General features: G+C 39.9%; 1 protein-coding gene across 1 annotated transcript in view; it reads right to left on the reverse strand.

The window, feature by feature from the left end:
• The window catches only part of LOC138830114 (transmembrane 9 superfamily member 3), a 59,247-nt gene extending 40,304 nt beyond the window's left edge, over positions 1 to 18,943 (reverse strand). The window contains exons 1-2 of the mRNA XM_070026515.1: positions 18,693 to 18,943; positions 7,763 to 7,958 (exon numbers count right to left, since the gene is read on the reverse strand). Coding sequence (XP_069882616.1) covers positions 7,763 to 7,958; positions 18,693 to 18,788 — 292 coding nt within the window. The 5' untranslated portion in view covers positions 18,789 to 18,943. The remainder of the gene's footprint in view (positions 1 to 7,762; positions 7,959 to 18,692) is intronic.
• Positions 18,944 to 20,825: the final 1,882 nt, after the last annotated feature.

The raw sequence follows: 20,825 nt of genomic DNA on the forward strand, positions 1-20,825 counted from the left end.
GAACACTAGCCTTGAGCACAAAAAGCTCAGGGACAGCACCAAGCCCTAAATTTAAGCTCTAGAACCAGCACCAGCACTCCTTCCTCCCCTCCCCCACAAAAAGCCAAACCAATATACATTATGTAAACACTTGAATTATATGACTTGAGAGTAGGGATAGAATGGGGAAAGTAGGGGAGACAGCTGGAAGGGGTGATTTTGATCAAGAAGCAATGTACTCATGGAACTGTAACCCCTTGGCACAACTACTTAATAAGTAAAAAATAATAAACAAATGAATAACCCAAAAGTTCCCTAAGATGAGTCATTTTCACTTGACTGCTTTCAAAAACTAGTATAACTGTTCAATGTTCCCTAATTTATACACCTAATGCTTCAAATATGTGCTTATGTTTCAAACAAAAGACTATCCCAAAGACTATCCTAACAATTTGCAAATACTCTAGATATTAATCAAAAGAATTACAAACTTTTGATGTTACTTAAGCAAATCAATCATAACAATAAAAAAGAAAGCACAGACTTTCGTTTTCTTACATGCTGGTTATTTTGACTCTAAAATGCAATTTTTCCCAAAGAAGTATTAAACTTTTTAAATACTAATTAAAATTTCTTAAATATAAACTATAGCTAAATCATAAATTTAATAGTTACTTAATAGCTTTATTTTGTGCCAGTACTGTGTCTGAACTCACATACTTGGTCTCTCATTTGTCGTTTTCGCTCAAGACTGGTACTCTACCACTTGAGCCACAACCCTACTTCCAGCTTTTTGGTAGCTAACTGAAGGTAAGAATTTCCCAAATTTCTCTGCCCATGGTTGGCTTTGAACCAATATCCCCAGATCAGTCTCCTGAGTAATAGCCAAAGCATTATTCCTATAAAAGATCAAAATCTAAGTTATAACTCCACATTCTACAACATACACTCCACTCCATCCCTCGGGAGAAGGAAAACATATGTCAACAAAGAATGCCTATCACCAAAAAGAAGGAGGGCAGGGAAATACTCATCTTACACTCAAACTAGAAGAAAACAGCTTTGTCTACCAACAGTGACTCTCAAGCAGATTTTCTTTCAGTCCCTTGGGGGAATTTAGGACTTTCTTAATGGGAAAAACTGAGGCTGAACAGTGAAACAAGAGTTAGGAAATGAGATTGCTAATAAGCATTTCTACACCAAGAGCTATAGAAGAACTGTCAATAAGAAGTCCCCAAAAAAGACTTCCGTTGAGTAATAATGTACCAAGGGAAACATCAGCCTTAAGTGGACAGTCTCAGAGGGCAACAGGAACACCCCACAGCTATCTCTGGATTCTTTGCTATTAATAAAAAGAAATGATGATAATGGTCATTAACATGACACTTACGTGTACAAAGCTTTTAAAAGATGCTGCATAGCCTGAACTCTAGTTTGACAGTTTCTCAATAGATTTATTATCTTCAGTCTGTTCTTATTAACCCAACCCAACTACCTGAAACTCCTACACATCCTATGCTCTCTTGGCCTCTGGACATTTTTGCTCAGGCTGTTAACTCTACCTGAAAGTTCCCTAAGTTTTTCCTATCCCCAGACCCTCTCTCCAACAGAGCAGTCCCTGATTCACCAACCCACAGTGTTGTCCCTTTCTTTTTTTTTTTTTTTTTTGGGGTCCAGTCGTGGGGCCTGAACTCTGGGCCTGGGCGCTGTCCCTCAGCTCTTCAGCTCAAGGCTAGCCCTCTACCACTTGAGCCACAACACCACTACCGGCTTTTTTCTTTTTGCTTATGTGGTGCTGAGGAATCGAACCCAGGGCCTCGGGCATGAAAGGCAAGCACTCTACCACTGAGCCAACTTCCCAGCCCTGTTGTCCCTTTCTTAAGTCCCATGGCTTTCTCTCCAGGCTCCCTATGCCATGTATGCCTGAACCACTCTACCTCAGACCAGTATCTGAGCTCCTGAGAAAACACCATATGGCCTTGAAAATTATATTCTTTTTACCATCAGCTATGCTTGCTTAGTACCCTACATTGTATAAAAAAAACTTTAATTTTCCACTTATTTGGCAAAGAAAAATTATTGTTTATTATAGTATAGTAAGTACATTCACATGCATTTGTGTAGCAGTATGTGCATGAGTGCACATGTGCATATAAAGAAATGTCAACATAAACAAGTGAAGTTTTTTAGCAGACTCTCTCAGAAGAAAATGACAAAAAAGGTCTTGAAGGCTATCTTTCCCTGATCATAAAATCTAAAATAAAATGTAGCAAAAGGGAAAAGCATCATGACAGGCTGTAGAAAGGACACTGGTTGGCTGCATTTTAATGAGATTCCTTTTCAGGCATGTAGGCAAATACAAACATTACAAATAGCTGAAAAGCCTGCTTGCCCAACCGAAACATTACTTCTCTCAGGAGGTTACTGCTTTGAAGATAACTAATACAATGTGTATGAATATGTCAAATCATTATCAGTAGGCCATGTATCAGGAAAACAATTTGCAAATCTATCATGAGAAATCGCTGCTTCAAAATTACAATTGGGTATCATTCTCACATAAAAGACATATATGAACTCTGGAAAAGATGCAATTAACATTTTACCAATGTAAACAGTTTTAAAGCAGAATAGTGAAGTGGTAAATGTTAGTATATATTTTACAAACAGAAGGGAAGATTTGGTCATATTCCAGAAACCAATACATCTGTCATCAATTCCCAGTAATGCCACACTAGTATGATAGGCACTGAGCAATGAGAAAAGGATGTAGTAATAATTAGGAGTTGTCTAAGAATGTATCAAGTCATCCTGCTTTGCTTACCTTCTCTTTTGACAGCATCACTAAATTAGACAATCAGAATGTCTCCATCTCAAATTCAACAGTATTTGACAGTCACAATAACTAGTCACATTTATAAAGAAATGGACACAAATGAATTTTAGTCTGAGCTATGCTACTTGCTAACTAAGCAATTAAAGGCAAGTCATTTAACTTCTGTGAACTGCAGTTCCTTCAAGTGTGAACCATAACAACTGTGCTAATTCTTTCCCAGAGCTGTTTTAAGAACTGAAAGTGCCAATGTATTGACAATGTTCTTAAATGTCCCTGTCTTGATCATTCTTTGAGAATCTGATGAAAGTCACATTTCCCTTGCTCTCAACTGCAGATTCATATAAAATTAAGTGTATAATTTCAGAGTCAATAGAACCCAAGTCACAGCTCCTGGCTGAATTTTGTATTTCCAGAGCTTACCACAATGCTGGATTGCAATTATGCATTCAGCAACTGCCAAATTAATTCAAGGAAAACAAAGACTAGAAAAACTGGTATAGTCCAAGTTTTTAAACCTATATAAAAGAGTATTGATTAATAATCAATGGCATAAGTTAGGCAACTTTTTTTAGATTTAGATTTTTAGATTTTTTTAGATTTGGTAAGATGTATTAAGAACAGGCTTAAAAAATTACTTGCTTTTTTTTTTTGTCAGTTGTGGGGCTTGAACTCGGCCTGGGCGTTGAATTTATAGGAATGAGAGATTCAGAGGTATACTAAAATATTAGGTGTAAGGGTAGCCAAATGTTTTCTTTTTCCTTTTTTTTTTTGGGGAGGGGGGTGTAGGAGGGTACCAGACTGGGGCTTGAACCCCATACCCCATCAGAGCCTAGGTGCTATCCTTGAGCTATGGTAATTTCTAATAGCAAAATAAAAAAAAGGAAAGGAGGAAGGAAGGAGAAAGCAAAATATCTCAGAGTGTGTGAATGGAGAAAAATGACAGTATTCAAGTTAAAAAATACTATGTACTTTTCGAAGGGGAATGATGTAAGGAGTAAGTCATAAAATGTTAAGAGAAAAAAGTTAGGACAAACACTATACATAAATAAGTTAAGAAATGCTTAGAACACTGGCACATAATAAGTACATAATAATAGACCAAACTTCTTTTACAAAAATCATATAATATGGAATATTGAACTGGAGGCACAACTCAAGTGGTAGAGCACAGTTGCAAATGAAAAAGCTGACGAAGAATAGAAGGCCCTGAGTTTAAGCTCCAGTACTGGCACAAAACAAACAAGATTAAGAAGAAAAATGTTAATGATTGGACTTTCATGTATTTTAGAACAATGTGGATGAATGCAAAGAACACAGAAAGGAAGGAAAAAATTGGAGAAAATATACTAAAATGCTAATAGTACTTATATCCAAGTGATATTTATATTTTTTGTACCTTCTAAATTTTATACAGTGAAGTTATATCACTGTTAAAATCAGAAAGAAAAAGAATGCATTTCTTTGAAAACTAACAAAAAGTTTTCAATCAGGAGGAAAACAATGGTATGAGTGGCACAAATAAGGACAGAAAAAAAGCATACTTATCAAACTGGTTGGCATGTGTTAAAATAATCATAACTAAAAGTGTGCAAAAATACAAAAATCAGCCGGGTGCTGGTGGCTCACGTCTGTAATCCTAGCTACTCAGGAGGCTGAGATCTGAGGATCGTGGTTCAAAGCCAGCCCGGGCAGGAGACTCCTATCTCCAATAAACCACCAGAAAACTGGAAGTGGCGCTGTAGCTCAAATGGTAGAGCGCTCGCCTTGAGCTGAAGAGCTGAGGGGACAGCGCCCAGGCCCAGAGTTCAAGCCCCACGACCGACAAAAAAAAAAAAAAAAAAATATATATATATATATATATATATATATATATATATATATATATATATATACAAAAATCAAAAAAATTTAGATTCAAATTATTTCGTCTGGCTAAGAGACTTTGGGTTAAAACCAAGATAAAATATTCTATTATATTCCTATACTTCCAATTTAACAAAACAGATTTTAGCAAAAATATTTCTTCTCTCACCTAAAACTTACTTAAAGTCAGTAAAGAATTAAAACAGGGACTGGGACTATTGCTCAGTGGTAGAGTGCTTGCTTGTCATGCGTGAAGCTCTGGGTTCCCTTCCTCAGTACCACATACACAGTAAAAGCAGGAAGTGATGTTGTGGCTCAAGTGGTAGATAGAGCACTAGCCTTGAGCCAAAAAAAGCTCAGAGACAGTGCCCAGGTCCTGAGTTTCAAGCCCCACGACAGGCAATAGATAGATAGATAGATAGATAGATAGATGATAGCTAGATAGCTAGATAGCTAGATAGCTAGATAGATAGATAGATAGATAGATAGATAAATAGATAGAAAAGATGGGACAAAAACTAGATCAGTCAATGGAGAAGAGATCTCCATTTTTTAAAAATTGATTTGTACTAGCATTTGAACTCAAGCTCAAGGCTTCAGGCTTGCTAGGCAGGTGTTCCACCACTTGAGCCAATGCTCCCTGACCTTTCCCTTCTGTATTTTTAGTGATTTTTCAGGTAAAGACTCATAGTCAAACCCTAGGAACAGCACCAAGTAGCAATCAAAAACACTTTTCAAAGCATAATCAACTTTATCCTTGAAGAGAGCAGCAAAAGTCTCCAGTAGAGGAGAAAGAACCATCTAATCAGCCTTTACTATTTTACCTGGCCCACTTAATTCAGCAATTGTTTTTAGCAGTATATCCATGCTGAAGGTATAGAGTTAATAAGTCTCCAAAGAACCACTTAACTACCTAGTTAGTTCCTCTTTCAATCTAAAGATCTGTAGCTTAGTCTGAAAAGAAATACAAATTCCCTCCTTCTTCACTTTTTAACCAAGTACACTGTGATTTTTTAATGAGATAGGATGTAACACAGACAGAGACCAGGGGCACGCATCAAGTATGACAACGTACCCCCCTTTTTTTTTTGCCAGTCATGGGGCTTGACCTCAGGGCATGGGCTCTGTCACAGAGCTCTTCTGCTCAAGGCAGACTTTGAGTCACAGCTCTATTTCCAGTTTTCTGGTTATTAACTGGTGACAAGAGTCTCACGGACTTTCCTGCCTGGGCTGGCTTTGAATTGCAATCCTCAGAACTCAGCATTCTAAGTAGTTAGGATTACAGGCATGAGCCACCAGCACCTAGCATTAAGTCCTACTTTTTTGAACTACTTTCCTCTAGATTTAGCAATTTCTTCATCTCAGCCTCAAGTAACTAGCAAGGGTAAAGGTTAAACATTCTCACTAGGCATAGGTGGCTCACATCTGTAATTCTAGCTAATCAAGAGGCTGAGATTTAAGGATCTCAGTTAAAAGACAGCCTGGGCAGGAAAGGTCATTAGACTCTTAGCTCCACTAATCTATTCAGAAAAAGGCAGAAGTGGCACTGTAGCTCAAGTAGTAGAGTGCTAATAACCCTGAGCAAAAAAAAAGCTTGAGGACAACACCCAGGCCCCAAGTTCAGCCCCAGGACTGGCGAAATAAATAAATAAATAGATAAATATTCTGAATAAGTACTATTCTTTAGAAAATAGCAGTGAGGATTTCAAAATTTGATGCAGTCTTCGTAGCGAAGTAGGACTTGGGGTTTTCTGCTTACTCTCTTGGTGATTGTTCTTTACAATTTTCAACCAAATGCAAAGGAGAAAGTAGGTGAATAAATACACTTTAAGTAAATAAATACTAGTTTAAGTTTCTTCTTTGTGATTAAATATTTCAATTACCTTATTAAATTAAAGCTCAAGCTTCAGGGCATACTTACAGTAACTAATAAAATTATAGGCCACACAACTTGTGGTTTAAATTTACAACTTAACTTCATAATTAAGTCCCAAGGGACATTATTGGAAGGACTATATGTGCATTCATGTATGTGTGTATATGCTTATGTATACCCATTTTCAAAAACAATAGCAAAAAAATCTTTTAAAATATAATTAAACAATTCAAATTTAATATTGTTAATTATATCTCATTTCAAATCCTTGTCTCCAAAATATACTTTAAAAAAAATCCAAAGACAATTACTAATTCATATTACACAATGAAGTAAACACTGGAGTAAACAACTTTACTAAAATCTATATAATAAAATAGGACTAAAATTCAGAATTTGACTATAAAATCCATGCTCTTTTCAATAAGCAAGATATATAAGCAAAGATCCTGTAAAGCCTATAAAAACAGAACAGTGAAACTTGTTGAAACTGTTTTGAGAAAGAAGAATGATAGGGGAAGAATGATGGAGAGGGTGAGTTTACTTAGAGTATATTATAAATGTGTGAAAATATAATGAAATCCATCCCTATTACTAATGTAAGTAAGGTACTCAAAATTTTCAGTTTCTCAAACTTTAGCTCATGGTACATACTGAAAATATCTATGCAGGAAATACACACTGACATACTTCCCTGAGGAATATAAAAAGTATACACACATTCACAAAACCTGGTAAGATTCAATTATAAACAGATAAGAATTCTCTCTTCACGTTTGACAAGATATTTAAATACATATTTTATATATTTATATTTAATATATTGATACATTTAATATGTTAAATATATTGTTGTTGAGAGGGTAAATTGATACAGTATTAAAAAATACATGCCAAATCCAATGGTACAAGTCTGAATTTGATTTACATAGTTTGTTAAAATGTAAACATACAGCCCATTACAATTCCAGAAATGACTTCATCAGGAATCTATGAAGGCTTTCCTGTCCACATGTATAATCAACTACAGAGTTAACTAGAAAACACTTCTCAGATATATTTTAGATAATTTTATTAAAAATTTGCTTTGTTAACACCCTACAAAAAAAAATTCCAGGCCTCAATGTCAATAGTGTGAAGGTACAACAACCTAGCCTATAATCTATTACTTATGTAATAGACTATAGAGACTATTAAGACAGACTTACCTTTAAATTTAATATCCAGACCACTAAATTCCAACTCCACTCCTTGAAGTGCTTCTCCTAGAGTTTCATGGTAATGGCTGATACTTTTTTTTGACCCAACACAGAATGGAAGTGAAAAGTACTTATATGTTTCTTGGCGATTATGGTAAGGCCCAACAGTATTCATCCACAAGACAACTTCCTCTTTATCTTGATACTGAAACAAAAAAGGCAAATAATATGTATTTTTTAATGAACTCAAATAAGAGAATATTTATTATCTATTCAAAATAAAGGTGTATTTTCTGTGCTCAAGAAATATAAGCTAGCAGGGTGCTGGTGGCTCATGCCAGTAATCCTTACTACTCAGGAGGCTAAGATCTGAGGATTGGAGTTCAAAGCCATGAGATTCTTAACTCCAATAAACCATCAAAAAGCCAGAGGTGGTAACTAGCCTTGAGCAAAGCACCTCAGGGACACACACACACACATTATCTAGGGGCTGGGAATGTGGCTCAGTGGTAGAGCGTCTCTCTCTCTCTCTCTCTCTCTCTCTCTCTCTCTCTCTCTCTCTCTCTCTCTCTCTCTCTCTCTCTCTCTCTCTCTCTCTGTCTGTCTCTGTCTCTGTCTCTGTCTCTGTCTCTCTCTCGGCTGGGAATGTGGCTCAGTGGTAGAGCGCCTGCCTAGCATTCACGAAGCCCTGGTTTCAATTCCTCAGTACCACATAAACAGAAAAAGCCAGAAGTGGTGCTATGGCTCAAGTGGTAGAGTATTAGCCTTGAGCCAAAAGAAGCACCAAAGCTCAGAGACGGACCATGGGGGGGGGGCGGGGAGTGAATGTGTGTGTGTGTTTGCATTCTGATAATCTATGTCCACACCTTAAAATCAAACTTTGTGGATTTTTAAATTATATTCTGATTCTGGTCTCAGGATTCACTTTTTCTTTTTGTAACCAAAGCTCAGGACCTGGACTGTCCCTGAACTCTTTGCTCAAGGCTACCACTTGAATCAGAGCAGCACTTCAGGTTTTCCTGTAGTTAATTGGAGATAAGAGATAGCTGGGATTATAACATGAGCCTCTAGTGCCCAGCAGGATTCCGGTTTTTCTAAATGTTAATTTATAGAAAATAACATCTAAAAAAACAATAGCTCATAATAATATGTTCATAATTCACATTTATATTATAAATACAGATAAAAAGTAAGTGGTAAAAATGCAAAATCAATGTAATTCAACAGGCTAACAGAGACAAGGAAGGAAACAAAACCAACAACTAAAGGGCACCAGTAGCTCACGCCTGTAATCCTAGCAACTCAGGAGGCTGAGATCTGAGGATCACAGTTCAAAGTCAGCTCAGGCAGGAAAATACATGAGACTCTTTTTTTTTATTTTTTTGGTCCAGTAGTGGGGCCTGAACTCTGTGCCTGGGCGCTGTCCCTCAGCTCTTTAGCTCAAGGCTAGCACTCTACCACTTGAGCGCCACTTCCGGCTTTTTTCTTTTTGCTTATGTGGTGCTGAGGAATTGAACCCAGGGCCTCATGCATGCAAGGCAAGCACTCTACCACTAAGCCACCTTCCCAGCCCCTACATGAGACTCTTAATCTCCAATAAACCACCAGAAAACCATAAGAGGCGCTGTAGCTCAAGTGGTAAAGCACTAGCCTTGAGCTGAAGAGCCAGTGCCCAGGCCCAGAGTTCAAGGCCCATGACCAAAAACAAAAAACACAAAAAATGTCTTATCCAGATGGTAATCGTTAGATATCTTCCCCTCTAAGAAACTAACATTGCCAGGATACATAAATAAAACCCCCTCTACCTTCTAGTTACTGCATAGCCACTGGTTCAAAGTACTAGATATGAAAAAAATGACTAGAAGAACAAAGAAAAAACATACATACTATGAAACTACCATAAGCCCATTCAAGCCAAAATTCCATGTGTTATCATAACAGAAGATTCTGCTTTGAACAAGACGTACTGGAGCTGGATTCCAGTAGCTCATGCCTATAATCCTAGCTACTCAGGAGGCTGGATTTGAGGACTGTAATTCAAAGTGAACCCAGGCAAGAAAGTTGAAGAGATTCCAATTAAACTACTTAAAAAAAAAAAAAAAAAAAAGCCAGAAGTAGAGCTGTGGCTAACATAGACGAATGCTACCCTTGAGCAAAAGAAGCTCAGAGATAGTATCTAGATCCTGATTTCAAGCTGCAGGACCAGCACCAAATAAATAAAGCTTTTCGACGTACTGATCTCTCAAGGGAAGATGTACATTGAATAAATTAAAGCAGGCTGCTACAAAGCATGAAAAAGGAAGCTACCAACTAATCCACATAAATTCTTAACTCTAGTCTTCTAACTGGAACTAATCATTAACATTTTCAACCAAAAGTTATCAAATACCACCACAACTTAGATCTGTCATTTTATCCTCAAACATAATATCTCATTGTTTATATAAGACATTATATAGCTCCTCAAGAAATGTCATCTATCAAAAACACAAGACATCTACCAAGCATTAGATCACGTACTAAGGATATAAAGACAAAATATTCTCCTTTCCTCTAAGTAGAATAAATAAGCAAATGATTAACAATAGAGAAAAAGGATTGAGGTAACAGATAAGACTGTGCTGCTGGCTCACACCTGTAATCCTATCTACTCAGAAGGCTGAGATCTGAGGATCATGGTTGAGACTCTTTTTTTTTTTTTTTTTTTGGGTCCGGTCATGGGGCCTGAACTCTGGGCCTGGGCGCTATCCCTCAGCTCTTCAGCTCAAGGCTAGTGCTCTACCACTTGAGCCACAGCGCTACTTCCAGCTTTTTTCTTTTTGCTTATGTGGTGCTGGGGAATCGAACCCAGGGCCTCAGGCATGCAAAGCAAGTGCTCTACCACTGAGCCACCTTCCCAGCCCCATGGCTGAGACTCTTACCTCCAATAAACCACCAGGAAACCGAAAGTGGGGCTGTGGCTCAAGTGGTAGAGCCCTAGCCTTGAGCAGAAGAGCTGAGAGACAGCACCCAGGCCCAGAGTTCAAGCCCCACAACCGACAAAAAAAAAGTTATAGATATATATATATATATACACACACACACATATATATACATATATATACACCATATATATATGAGTCAAGGTAAATAACAATATAGAAAATCATAAGCTGGGCTGGGAAGGTGGGTCAGTGGTAGAGTGCTTGCCTTGCATGCATGAGGCCCTGGGTTCGATTCTTCAGCACCACATAAGCAGAAAAAGCCAGAAGTGGCACTGTGGCTCAAGTGGTAGAGTGCTAGCCTTGAGCTGAAGAGCTGAGGGACAACGCCCAGGCCCAGAGTTCAGGCCCCATGACTGGCAAAAAAAAGAAAATCATAAGCTGCTTCAAATGAGTTCAGAAAAACAACTACAGATAATAATTATATATGAATAAAGGTCTGAATCATGTATGAAGTATTAAAATATTAAATATTAATATTTAATAGCCATATATTCATAATATTCTTTTCATTTGGGGAGGATAATAAATATTAAGTCATTATGCACCTGTCCCAATGCTCAAGACCATGAAGCACTAATCCAAGTGTTCCTTTTTTGCTATATACCTTCAGTATTCTGAAAACAGTGTGCAAGCCAAGCACAGTGGTACAGGTACTCAGGAGGCTGAAGCAGGATAATACTGAGTTCAAGGCCAGTCTGGGCTTGAAGTTGGCCTAGACTATCACAGCAAGACCCTGTCCAAAAACAAAAATAACCAATGCTCTAAAACAACCAATATCCCTGACTAAAAGTAGTATTAGAATTGATACCTGTGTACCAAGGCAAAACATTCTCTGCATAACACAATGTACATGACAAATATATAATATGGGATTTAAGATGGGAAAACAGTGAAGAAATGCTTAAATATAAGGTTCATTGATTACTCAGTAAAAGTTTTAACATATTTGCATTAAGTGGTATGTGCAATGATTATAGGAGTATTTCATCAGAGACATGAGAAGTAACACGGGGTGAATGAGAGTACCTATTAACCAGAACTTGGTCATGAATCTTGTTGAGTATGCAGAACTGTCTTGTATCTCTAGAAAATATATTTTTTTCTACACATATCCCTTGTAAGTTTTTTAACTTTTTTTTTGGTTGATCGTGGGGCTTTAACTGTGGGCCTGGGCGCTGTCCTTCAGCTCTTCAGCTAAAAGCTAGCATTCTCCACTTGAACTTCAACACCACTTCTGGGCTTTTTGTTGTTGTTGTTTTTTTTCCTGCTAGTTTATTGGAGATAAGTCTCATGGACTTTCCTTTGGGGCTGGCTTTAAACTGGAATCCTCAGATCTCAGCCTCCTTAGTAGCTAGGATTTCAGGCGTGAGCCACCAGCACCCGGCTCTCTTTTAGAAGATTTTTAAAAGAGTATTTATTTTATACAAACGAAACATAGGACAAGAGTTACCAACCGTAATACACTGGAGAAGATCGAGTAGATGAGACAAGAACTACAATAAAGTATATTATCATCATGTAGTCTAAAATTCTGAGGACTGAAATAGCAATTAGAAATAATCTTTTATACTGCTCCTTTTTATGTAGACTATAATCAAAATAAAACAAACTTAAAATTTCAACTTTTTAAAGATTTATTAACATATTTTACTTGTACAGAGGGGTTTGTTTTGACCTTTCCATACATTCATTGTGCCCCAAGCAAACTGACCCCATTCCCAGGATTTCTCCCTCATTTCTCTACCTTCTTCCTAAAACAATTTCAACAGGTTTAACTGATTATTTTTATATACATATGTTAACTAATAGGACCAAAGTGTTTACTTTTCATCTCTAACCTTGATTGTCCCTGAGAATAAGTGTACTATGCCAAGTACAACAATTCTCTCACAGGGCATGGTAGTTCACAAACTTGTAATCTCAGCACTCGGTAGTTTTGAGGCAGAAGGAAGGTGAGTTTGTGGACAGCTCTGTTTACATAGCTAGTTTTAGGCCAGTCTGGGCCACCTAGTAAGATCCTGTCTTACACACACACACACACGTATGTGTGTATATGAGTGTATATGTGTGTATATATACACATGTGTATATACATGTATATGTATACATATAATTTTCCTATTATTTAATTAATTAGTATCAAATTTACAAGTATAGACCAGGCACTGGTGGTTCATGCCTATATTCATAGCTACTCAGGGGGTTGAGATATGAGACCTGCAGTTCAAAGCCAGCCCGCGCAGTAAAGTCCACAAGACTTATTGCCAATTAACCCCCAGAAAACCAGAAATGGAGTTGTGGCTCAAAGTGGTAGAGCACTAGTTTTGAGCAAAAGAGCTCAGGGACAGTGCCCATGCCCTGAGTTCAGCCCCATGGCGGAAAAAAAAAAAATTACAAGTATAGACTATTTTCTCTGACTCCCATTCAGCGTCATTAACCAATGAGCCAAATTAAATCAAAGAAAGATGAAAAAGCAGTTGTACAAAACAATTAAAGATGTTACTAAATGGTGAACAACCTCCTCCCCATTTGAGTCTAATCTGACTTAAAATAAAAATCTTTCCTAAGAAACTATTTAATGTATTCTAATCCCTAGACATGGCTTTTTCTCAAGAGGTCACCAAACCTGGACCACTCTTATTAAATATCTATGTGTTAGTAAGAAAGTGGAGGGAGGGGTATTCTGTAAAATTTGAATAAAGAAATCAGAAATTATACTGATCAGCAGAATCTTGATGTACTCAAATGCTATACTTCATTTTAATGGAAATGACCATTAAAACACATTATGAGAGAAAACAAAATCCATTTCTGAAATATTTCATTATAGTTTCAATGGACTTCAATCATTCAAAACACACTGGAATTAGAACTATATTTTTTAATAGTCTCTTGAGACAACTGTTTTCTCTTAAAATAGCTTTGTACCTAAATAAACTATCATTCAGTGTGGCCAAAAATAGGACCCCAAATTATGGCATTTCCAAGCATAGTAGCTTGGGTCTTGCTAATTATTTTGCTAAGACAGTATCAGCAAGTAAAGAAAGTATCCGAGGGTATAATTAAGGGACATCTCAGGTTGCTCAATCTGCAAAGGGTATGAGTAATTAAGACATCCTACCCTCTTCAAAATAGCCTAATGAACAGACTGTGAACTTCAGCTCCACCAATTTGAGCACAGGGGCAGGGCTTGCTGTGTTGGGAATAAAAAGGAAGCAGCCCATGCACTTTCTGTGCTTGATTTTTTGGTTGGTGGCACACCCTCCTGATGAAGTAAACTGCCTTGTTGTTTTTGAGTTGGAGTTCTTACGCCTACATGACACCTCAACCTCCTGACCCATTTCTATCACTTAAACTCCCTACTTCTAAAAATCCATGCTTCTCAATATGTGTACATGTGCTTGTCCTGGGGCTTGAACTCAGTATCTGGGAGTTGTCCTTGAGCTTTTTTCCTCACTCTACCACTTGACCCACAACTCCACTTCTGGCCTTTGGTGGTCAACTGGAGATGAGTCTCATAAACGTTCCTGTCCGGACTAGCTTTGAACCACATCCTCAGATCTCAACCTCTTGAGTAGCTAGGATTACAGTTGTTAGACACTGCTGAAGTACTTTTGAATGGAGTCCTTTGGATCTTAGAAGGCATGACAATTTAACTCTAGATGTGTCCTTGTGATTTGATCAGACACAAATCACACACTAGACACCTTTCAATTGCCTAAAAAGACGTTTTCATGAACATTCAATTACTTTAAAACCTTCGTGAATAAAAATACCCTCTATTCTTAATAAGCAATGTCCTATAATCCACAATTCAATTTTATAAATTAAAAGCATACACACATATATTAGGTGTGTATATAATTCTCTAGACATTTATTGAGAATCATACCAGAATGAGCATATAAAGAATACTATATGGGTCACATAGTTAACTGATGCCTAATTCAGTAGGTAGAGAAAAAGGGGGGAGGGGGTGTTCTGGAATGGCAGATAGTAACTACACATTCTTAGGACCAGATAATCTGTGGAGCCCAATACAAAATAAAAATTATAGTGCAAGATAGTAGCACACACTTGTAGTACTGGCTATGCACAACTATTATTTGAGCTCAGTCAGTAATTTGAGGCTAGGACTCTTAAGGCTAGACCTTAAGGGGTAAGATCCTGAGTAACATGATTTTTTTTTTTAATGCAGGCAGCCAGGACAACATGGAGACCCTATCAATTTAAAAAAAAAAAAAAAGGCGGGACTCCTTGTTCAAGAATTAAGATAACTAACAGCAGGGCAACGGTATCTCATGCCTGTAATCCTAGCTATTCAGGAGGCTGAGATCTGAGGATCGATGTTCAAAGCTAACGTGGGCAGGAAAGTCCCCGTGAGACTCTGATCTCCAATTAACTACCAGAAAACCAGAAGTGGCGCTGCGGCTCAAATGGTGGGGTGCTCCCCTTGAGCTGAAGAGCTGAGGGACAGTGCCCAGGTCCAAAGTTCAAACCCCACAACCAACAACAAAAAAAATTAAGATAACTGTACATAATTTTTATTTGAAGGTAATTTTCAATATTTTAATTGGAGATAATGTTTTTAAAAATTAAAGTAACAGCAGAGCATTGTGAGTTCAGGTCAAATACATTTTGTGGCCCATCTATGAGGGCCTATCCATCTTTAATGCAAACCCAAACCCAGAATGGAGCTTATTTGGAAGGTCTGGCAAAAGAGTTTAGCTACTTATATGCCCTTGACTCAATAATGGCCCTCCCTACACTACTGAGGAAGATTCTCATCCTTTATTAAGTACACAGCTTCTTCAAGGGAGGACACACATATACACTGCTGAGGGAGGAAGAGGACACCTACCTACCCAACCAGATCAGAGGTATCTTTAACCACTTGAAAATTCTAACAATGAATACTCATTCTGATACTATTTTATACATCTATTTTTAAGAGAGAGGAGTTTGACTAGGCTGAGTTTGACTGCAGACTATTAACTCTGCCAAAGGCTACCCCTATACCTACTTTTATATCTACTGTGTATGGCCTCATGCAAGTGACAACCTCTCTGGCCAGTTTACCACATACAAAAAGAATACTACTTATATCACAATATTATTAGTTAATTGACCTTACTGCAATGCTGGGGCTCAAACTTTGAGCCTTATATATGGTAAGCAAGCACTCTGCAACTAAGCTACATCCTAACCCCTCTACAAGGTCATCAATATACGTTTAATGTGCGTTAAGATGTACAAAGCACTTATAACTGTGCCCCAGCATATATTGCTATAAACCATTCTACTTACTATTTCTATCTAGAAATGATCTTCACAGAAAGCGAATCTAAAGGACAAGCTTTGGCTCCTGAAAGCTGTTCTTTAATAATTCAATTTACAAGTATTTATTAAACACCCACTCTGCAACATTCCCTTGGCAATTTGTCTCCTACTCCATCATTCTTTCTTCACTAGTTACTTCTGCCTTGTTGATGTTAAAAAAAAAAAAAAAAAAAAGAATTCACCTGACCATTCACTACTCTTCTAGTAGTTCCTTGGCAAAGATGAATGTCTAGTTTTCAAGAAATATTTTCAAGAAAACTTAGAAAAAGGAAAAGACTGTGAATAGCAAAAAAAAAATACAAATGAAACTCATTTGAACTTCATACATATCAATGTTATTCTTCCTATAAGTCTTGCTTAATTAGTAAAGGATAATCACATGAAAGCAAATCAACATAGACATGCAACAAAATAATTATGGATTCTAAATTTTTGTCCAGAAATCACCACATATATGGCACATTTTCTTTTCTGACATCCAATAATCTTTTGGAGCCAGGCACTGGTGGCTCACACCTGTAATCCTAGCTACTCAGGAAGCTGACATCTGAGGATCATCTTTGGAAGCCAGACCGGGCAGGAAAGGCAATGAGACTCTGATCTCCAATTAGCCACCTAAAAACTGGAAGTGGAGTTGTGGAGCCTTGAGCAAAAAAGCTCAGGAACAGCACCCAGACTCTGAGTTCAAGCCCATGACCAACAAATAATACTATCTTTGAGGCATTGAGTGTGCATGTAGCTCCCAGTGTGGTAGGGTGCTTGTCCAGTTTGTGAAGACCTGGGTTGCATTCCCAAAACAAAATAAGATAAAATGACTTTCATAACAATAAAGTTTCATTAAAGTTGGTGTTTATATTTTAGATTTATTGAATTACATGTAAATAGTCTTCTCTACTTGAAAGAGTATAAAACACAATAAAGAATATCTTGAGTTTGTATGTCTAGACAGTGGAACTATAGGTAAAGGAAAGATTGGAATTTTACAAAGTAACTTCTCCAAAGTTAAACAAACAAACAAAAAAAAACCAGAGGGCTGGGAAGGTGGCTCAGTGGTAGAGAGCTTGCCTTGCATGCATGAGGCCCTGGGTTCTATTCCTCAGCACCACATAAGCAAAAAGAAAAAAGCCGGAAGTGGCGCTGTGGCTCAAGTGGTAGAGTGCTAGCCTTGAGCTGAAGAGCTGAGGGACAGTGTCCAGGCCCAGAGTTCAGACCCCACAACCGGACCCCAAAAAAAAAATCAGAAAAAGTATTAGTAATAATACCATTGACTGAGAGGATAACCATTGGAAACTGGAAAGTAATGACCCCAATCCATACATATTCCTGTATACCCTACGGCCATCTTGTACCTAAAGACAAGTTACCTGACAGGAAACAAAAACAATAACAAAGACTATTTAACCTCTGAACAAAATTATTTTAAGGTTGAAGACACAAGTGTAACACAGAACATGTTATCAATTCACTATTTGTGTCTTAAGGGAAGAAAAAGTACAGCTTTACAGACAAGAAAATTCTGGAAGTGACTGAAAGCAAACTGTTCAAAAGTTTAAGAGTTATTAGCTTACGTAAGTGTCCAACTAACCCAGGGAACAGAATAAAGTTGTATTAATAGCAAATAAAACCTAAAACCAGACCCACTAAGTAGATATGGGATTGTCTCAGTTCTTAAAACACAGATCTTAACAAATCTTTCCGACTTGGTACATACACAACTAGACAAAATCCTAGTGATAATAAGTAAAGGCATAAAAAATAAAAATAAGGATCACTCCCCAAGCACCCTTCTTAATTCCGCCTGACTATCCAGGCTTCCTCGAGTCGATTAAGGTGAAACCGTGGAGTTACAGTTCTAAATGAAAGCCACTCCAGGAGTAGTTAACATCCACGCTTTGATGAGAAAATGCAATTAAATAAACCGCCAATCAACTTCAGATCACATGCAAAAAGAGAAGATGCCGAGGCCTGGCCTGACACTCCTCCCCCCTCCCCCCAACCCACACCTTTTAGGATCCTAAGCTGCATTAATGATACCCCCTCTCGAGGTGGAAAATCACCCGGGGGCCTGGAGGGATGAGGACAAAGTTACACGGAGGACCCCGCGAAGAGATGCGTTTAGGCTCGCAGCCTGCACACGTGTAAACCGGTCTCCCCGGGGTCAGGAACACGGTGGCTTTAATCCGGTTTGGGCAGCGAGGAGACGGGTAAATAAAGACCGGCGCGGACCGTAAAGTGGCGGGTATTTCCTGGTTGGCGAGTGACGGATGGCCGCGATGCATCCATCTTCTGCTGTGTCGTTCGCCCCAGAAGCCCGACAGCGATCGCTTCCCTGGGGGACACGGGCCCCAGGCCCGGAACAGTCCAACCCGAGTCTCCTCACACTCCCACCCCATCCCAGCTCCCAGCCCCCGGGGCGTGGCGGGACCCGAGGCCAGGGCTCCGAGGGCCGCCGGGCCGCGGACGGAGGCCTGCCCCGAAGCGCACGGAAATGCCTCCTCCCAGCTCCCGCGGTTCCTGCTCCGCCAGGCCCGACCGGAAGAAAACCACGGGCAGGCCTCCGGGCTGCAGCGGGCCGACCGGGGCGGCGGCCGGGGAACGGGCCGGAGACGCCTCACCGTGTGTTCGTGCTCGTCCGCTCGGGCCCGGGGCAGCAACAGCAGCAACAGCGCGGCGGCCGCCGCCACGCCAGGAGCACCCGGCAGCGGCCTCATCCTCCGCGCTCCCACAGGCCCGGCGCCGGCCCACCGACTCCGCCTCCGCCTCTGCCGCGGCCGATTCGCATCCACGGGACGCGGACAGACGCACGGGGCTCGGGCCCAGCCGCTGCCTCCTCCTCTGCCGCCGCCGCCGCCGCCGCCGCCGCCGTCGTCGTCGTCGCCGTCACCGCCGCCCCGAGCCTCCCCCGCCCCCCCCCGGCCTACCAGCCTCTTCCTCTGACTCAGCCACGTCATCCGGCCGCCCCGACGCACGCCGGAAGTGCCTCGTGACGCGGGCCGCAACTGCCGCCGGTCGACGGAGGGTGTGTGCGCGCCGGCTGTCGCGCCGGCTGGGCTTCGGGGGTCTGCGGCCCCTGGGCCTCAGGCTCCTCGCGGGGGCCAGGCCCGGACCAGGTGTTGTGGTCCGTACGCATCGCTCTTCTCCGCTCCCAGGAGCCGCATGGGGCTGGTGTCCGGCCCGCCGCCTCTCCAGCCTCTCTCCCTACGTGGACGGCGGTGAATGGATTGCTGCCTCCGTCACCATCGTTACGGGGGGAGCCTGAAACTCGTGCCGAGTTAGAGAAGCGTAGTTAAGTCGCTGAGTACTCAGTCCAAAACTGTGGACTGGGCTGAAATGATTTGTCCATTTATTTGCCTACGTGTTATTTGTTGGTCTCGTATTCTCAGCCATAGAGACACTGGGAAGCAAGCTGCCCAGGGCACAGATCTTGTTGCTATGTTTACTTAGTCCCCCCCCCCCCAAATGTCTTGTCAAATGAACGGAAGAAATATAGCACCCCATCTATACAACCCCAAACCAAAAATGTGGAACGTGTAGAGATTGTCTTCCTAGCCATTAGTGACACACAGATTTTTTGCATTTGGTCTCAAAAAAAAAAATAGTTCTTGAACCTGGGCTGGGTGGCCTCAAGCTTTTCCTTGAAGCCTGATGGGAAGGAGGTTTGAAAATAGAGTGGTTTGAAGCTAGACTCTGCAAAAAAAAAAAAAAAAAAAGGCTTGTGAGACTCCAATATCAATCAATACATGGGCACTGTGCTGAGCATCCCTAGAGATTGTGGAAAGCAAAGTCGAATAGCAGCCTCAAACCCACCTGGGTGTAAAGTGAGACTACCTCGAAAAGAACCAGTGCAGAAAAAGGCTGCAGGTATGTCTCACGTGACACAATGCTACACAAGGCCCTGAGTTCAACCCCCAGAACCACCAAGAAAATAAAGCCCCAGGAAGTTTTTCCTTTCCTTTCCTCTGCCAGTAACAGCCAATCTCACCGCAGTCCCCCAGCAAGGTCCTGAATATCAATCTTTCCTGTTTTTATCACTCCCCAAAGGTGCCAGAGTGCTTTCTAAAAAGAAAACAGATACCACTCTTGGTTAAAACACTCTTGAATGATGAGTAAAGAAATAGAATCACCACTCAGGTTTTCATCTGCCAGCCACTGTTCTGAACTCTTTCACATGTATTGACTGTCTTGTTCCTCACAAAAACCCCAGGCAACAAGCTCCTTTTGTGTGTTCATATTACAGAGGAGGTAACTGGAGTACAGGTTAAGTGGCTTGGTGGAAGACCAGACCCAAGAAGCCTGATTCCATAATCAGTCTTTATACTGTTAATGGACTACCAACTATGCAGCCATTTTGAAATTGAAATAGATCTACATGCATTTCATAATGATACCCAAGAGATGCTCACATGAAAAATATAGAGAGAATGCATCCCTTTTGAATGGTAATGCTAGTTTGCCTGTAGAAATCCTAAAGATTACTATGCAAAATACCAGTGCAGTTAACTTCTACTTCATACAAACCTGTCAATGTTTAGATTTTTTTTATAGTAAGCATGTATATACAGTGAGCATATATAATCAGGAGAGGAGTTCCTTGCTAAAGGATAAAGGCCGACTTCCTTAACCTGTTAACATGTACCTTACGCAGGCCTCAGTTTCTCCAGCTTTACCTCCCACCAGCCTCTGTGCTCTACCTTGACTCATGTATTTCCCAAATATCTTGCTTTACCTTATCTACGTGATTCTTGTCT

The sequence above is a fragment of the Dipodomys merriami genome, unplaced genomic scaffold, assembly GCF_024711535.1.
Source record: "Dipodomys merriami isolate MVZ:Mamm:240054 unplaced genomic scaffold, mDipMer1.0.p SCAF_184, whole genome shotgun sequence".
NCBI classification, from domain to species: Eukaryota; Metazoa; Chordata; class Mammalia; order Rodentia; family Heteromyidae; genus Dipodomys; species Dipodomys merriami.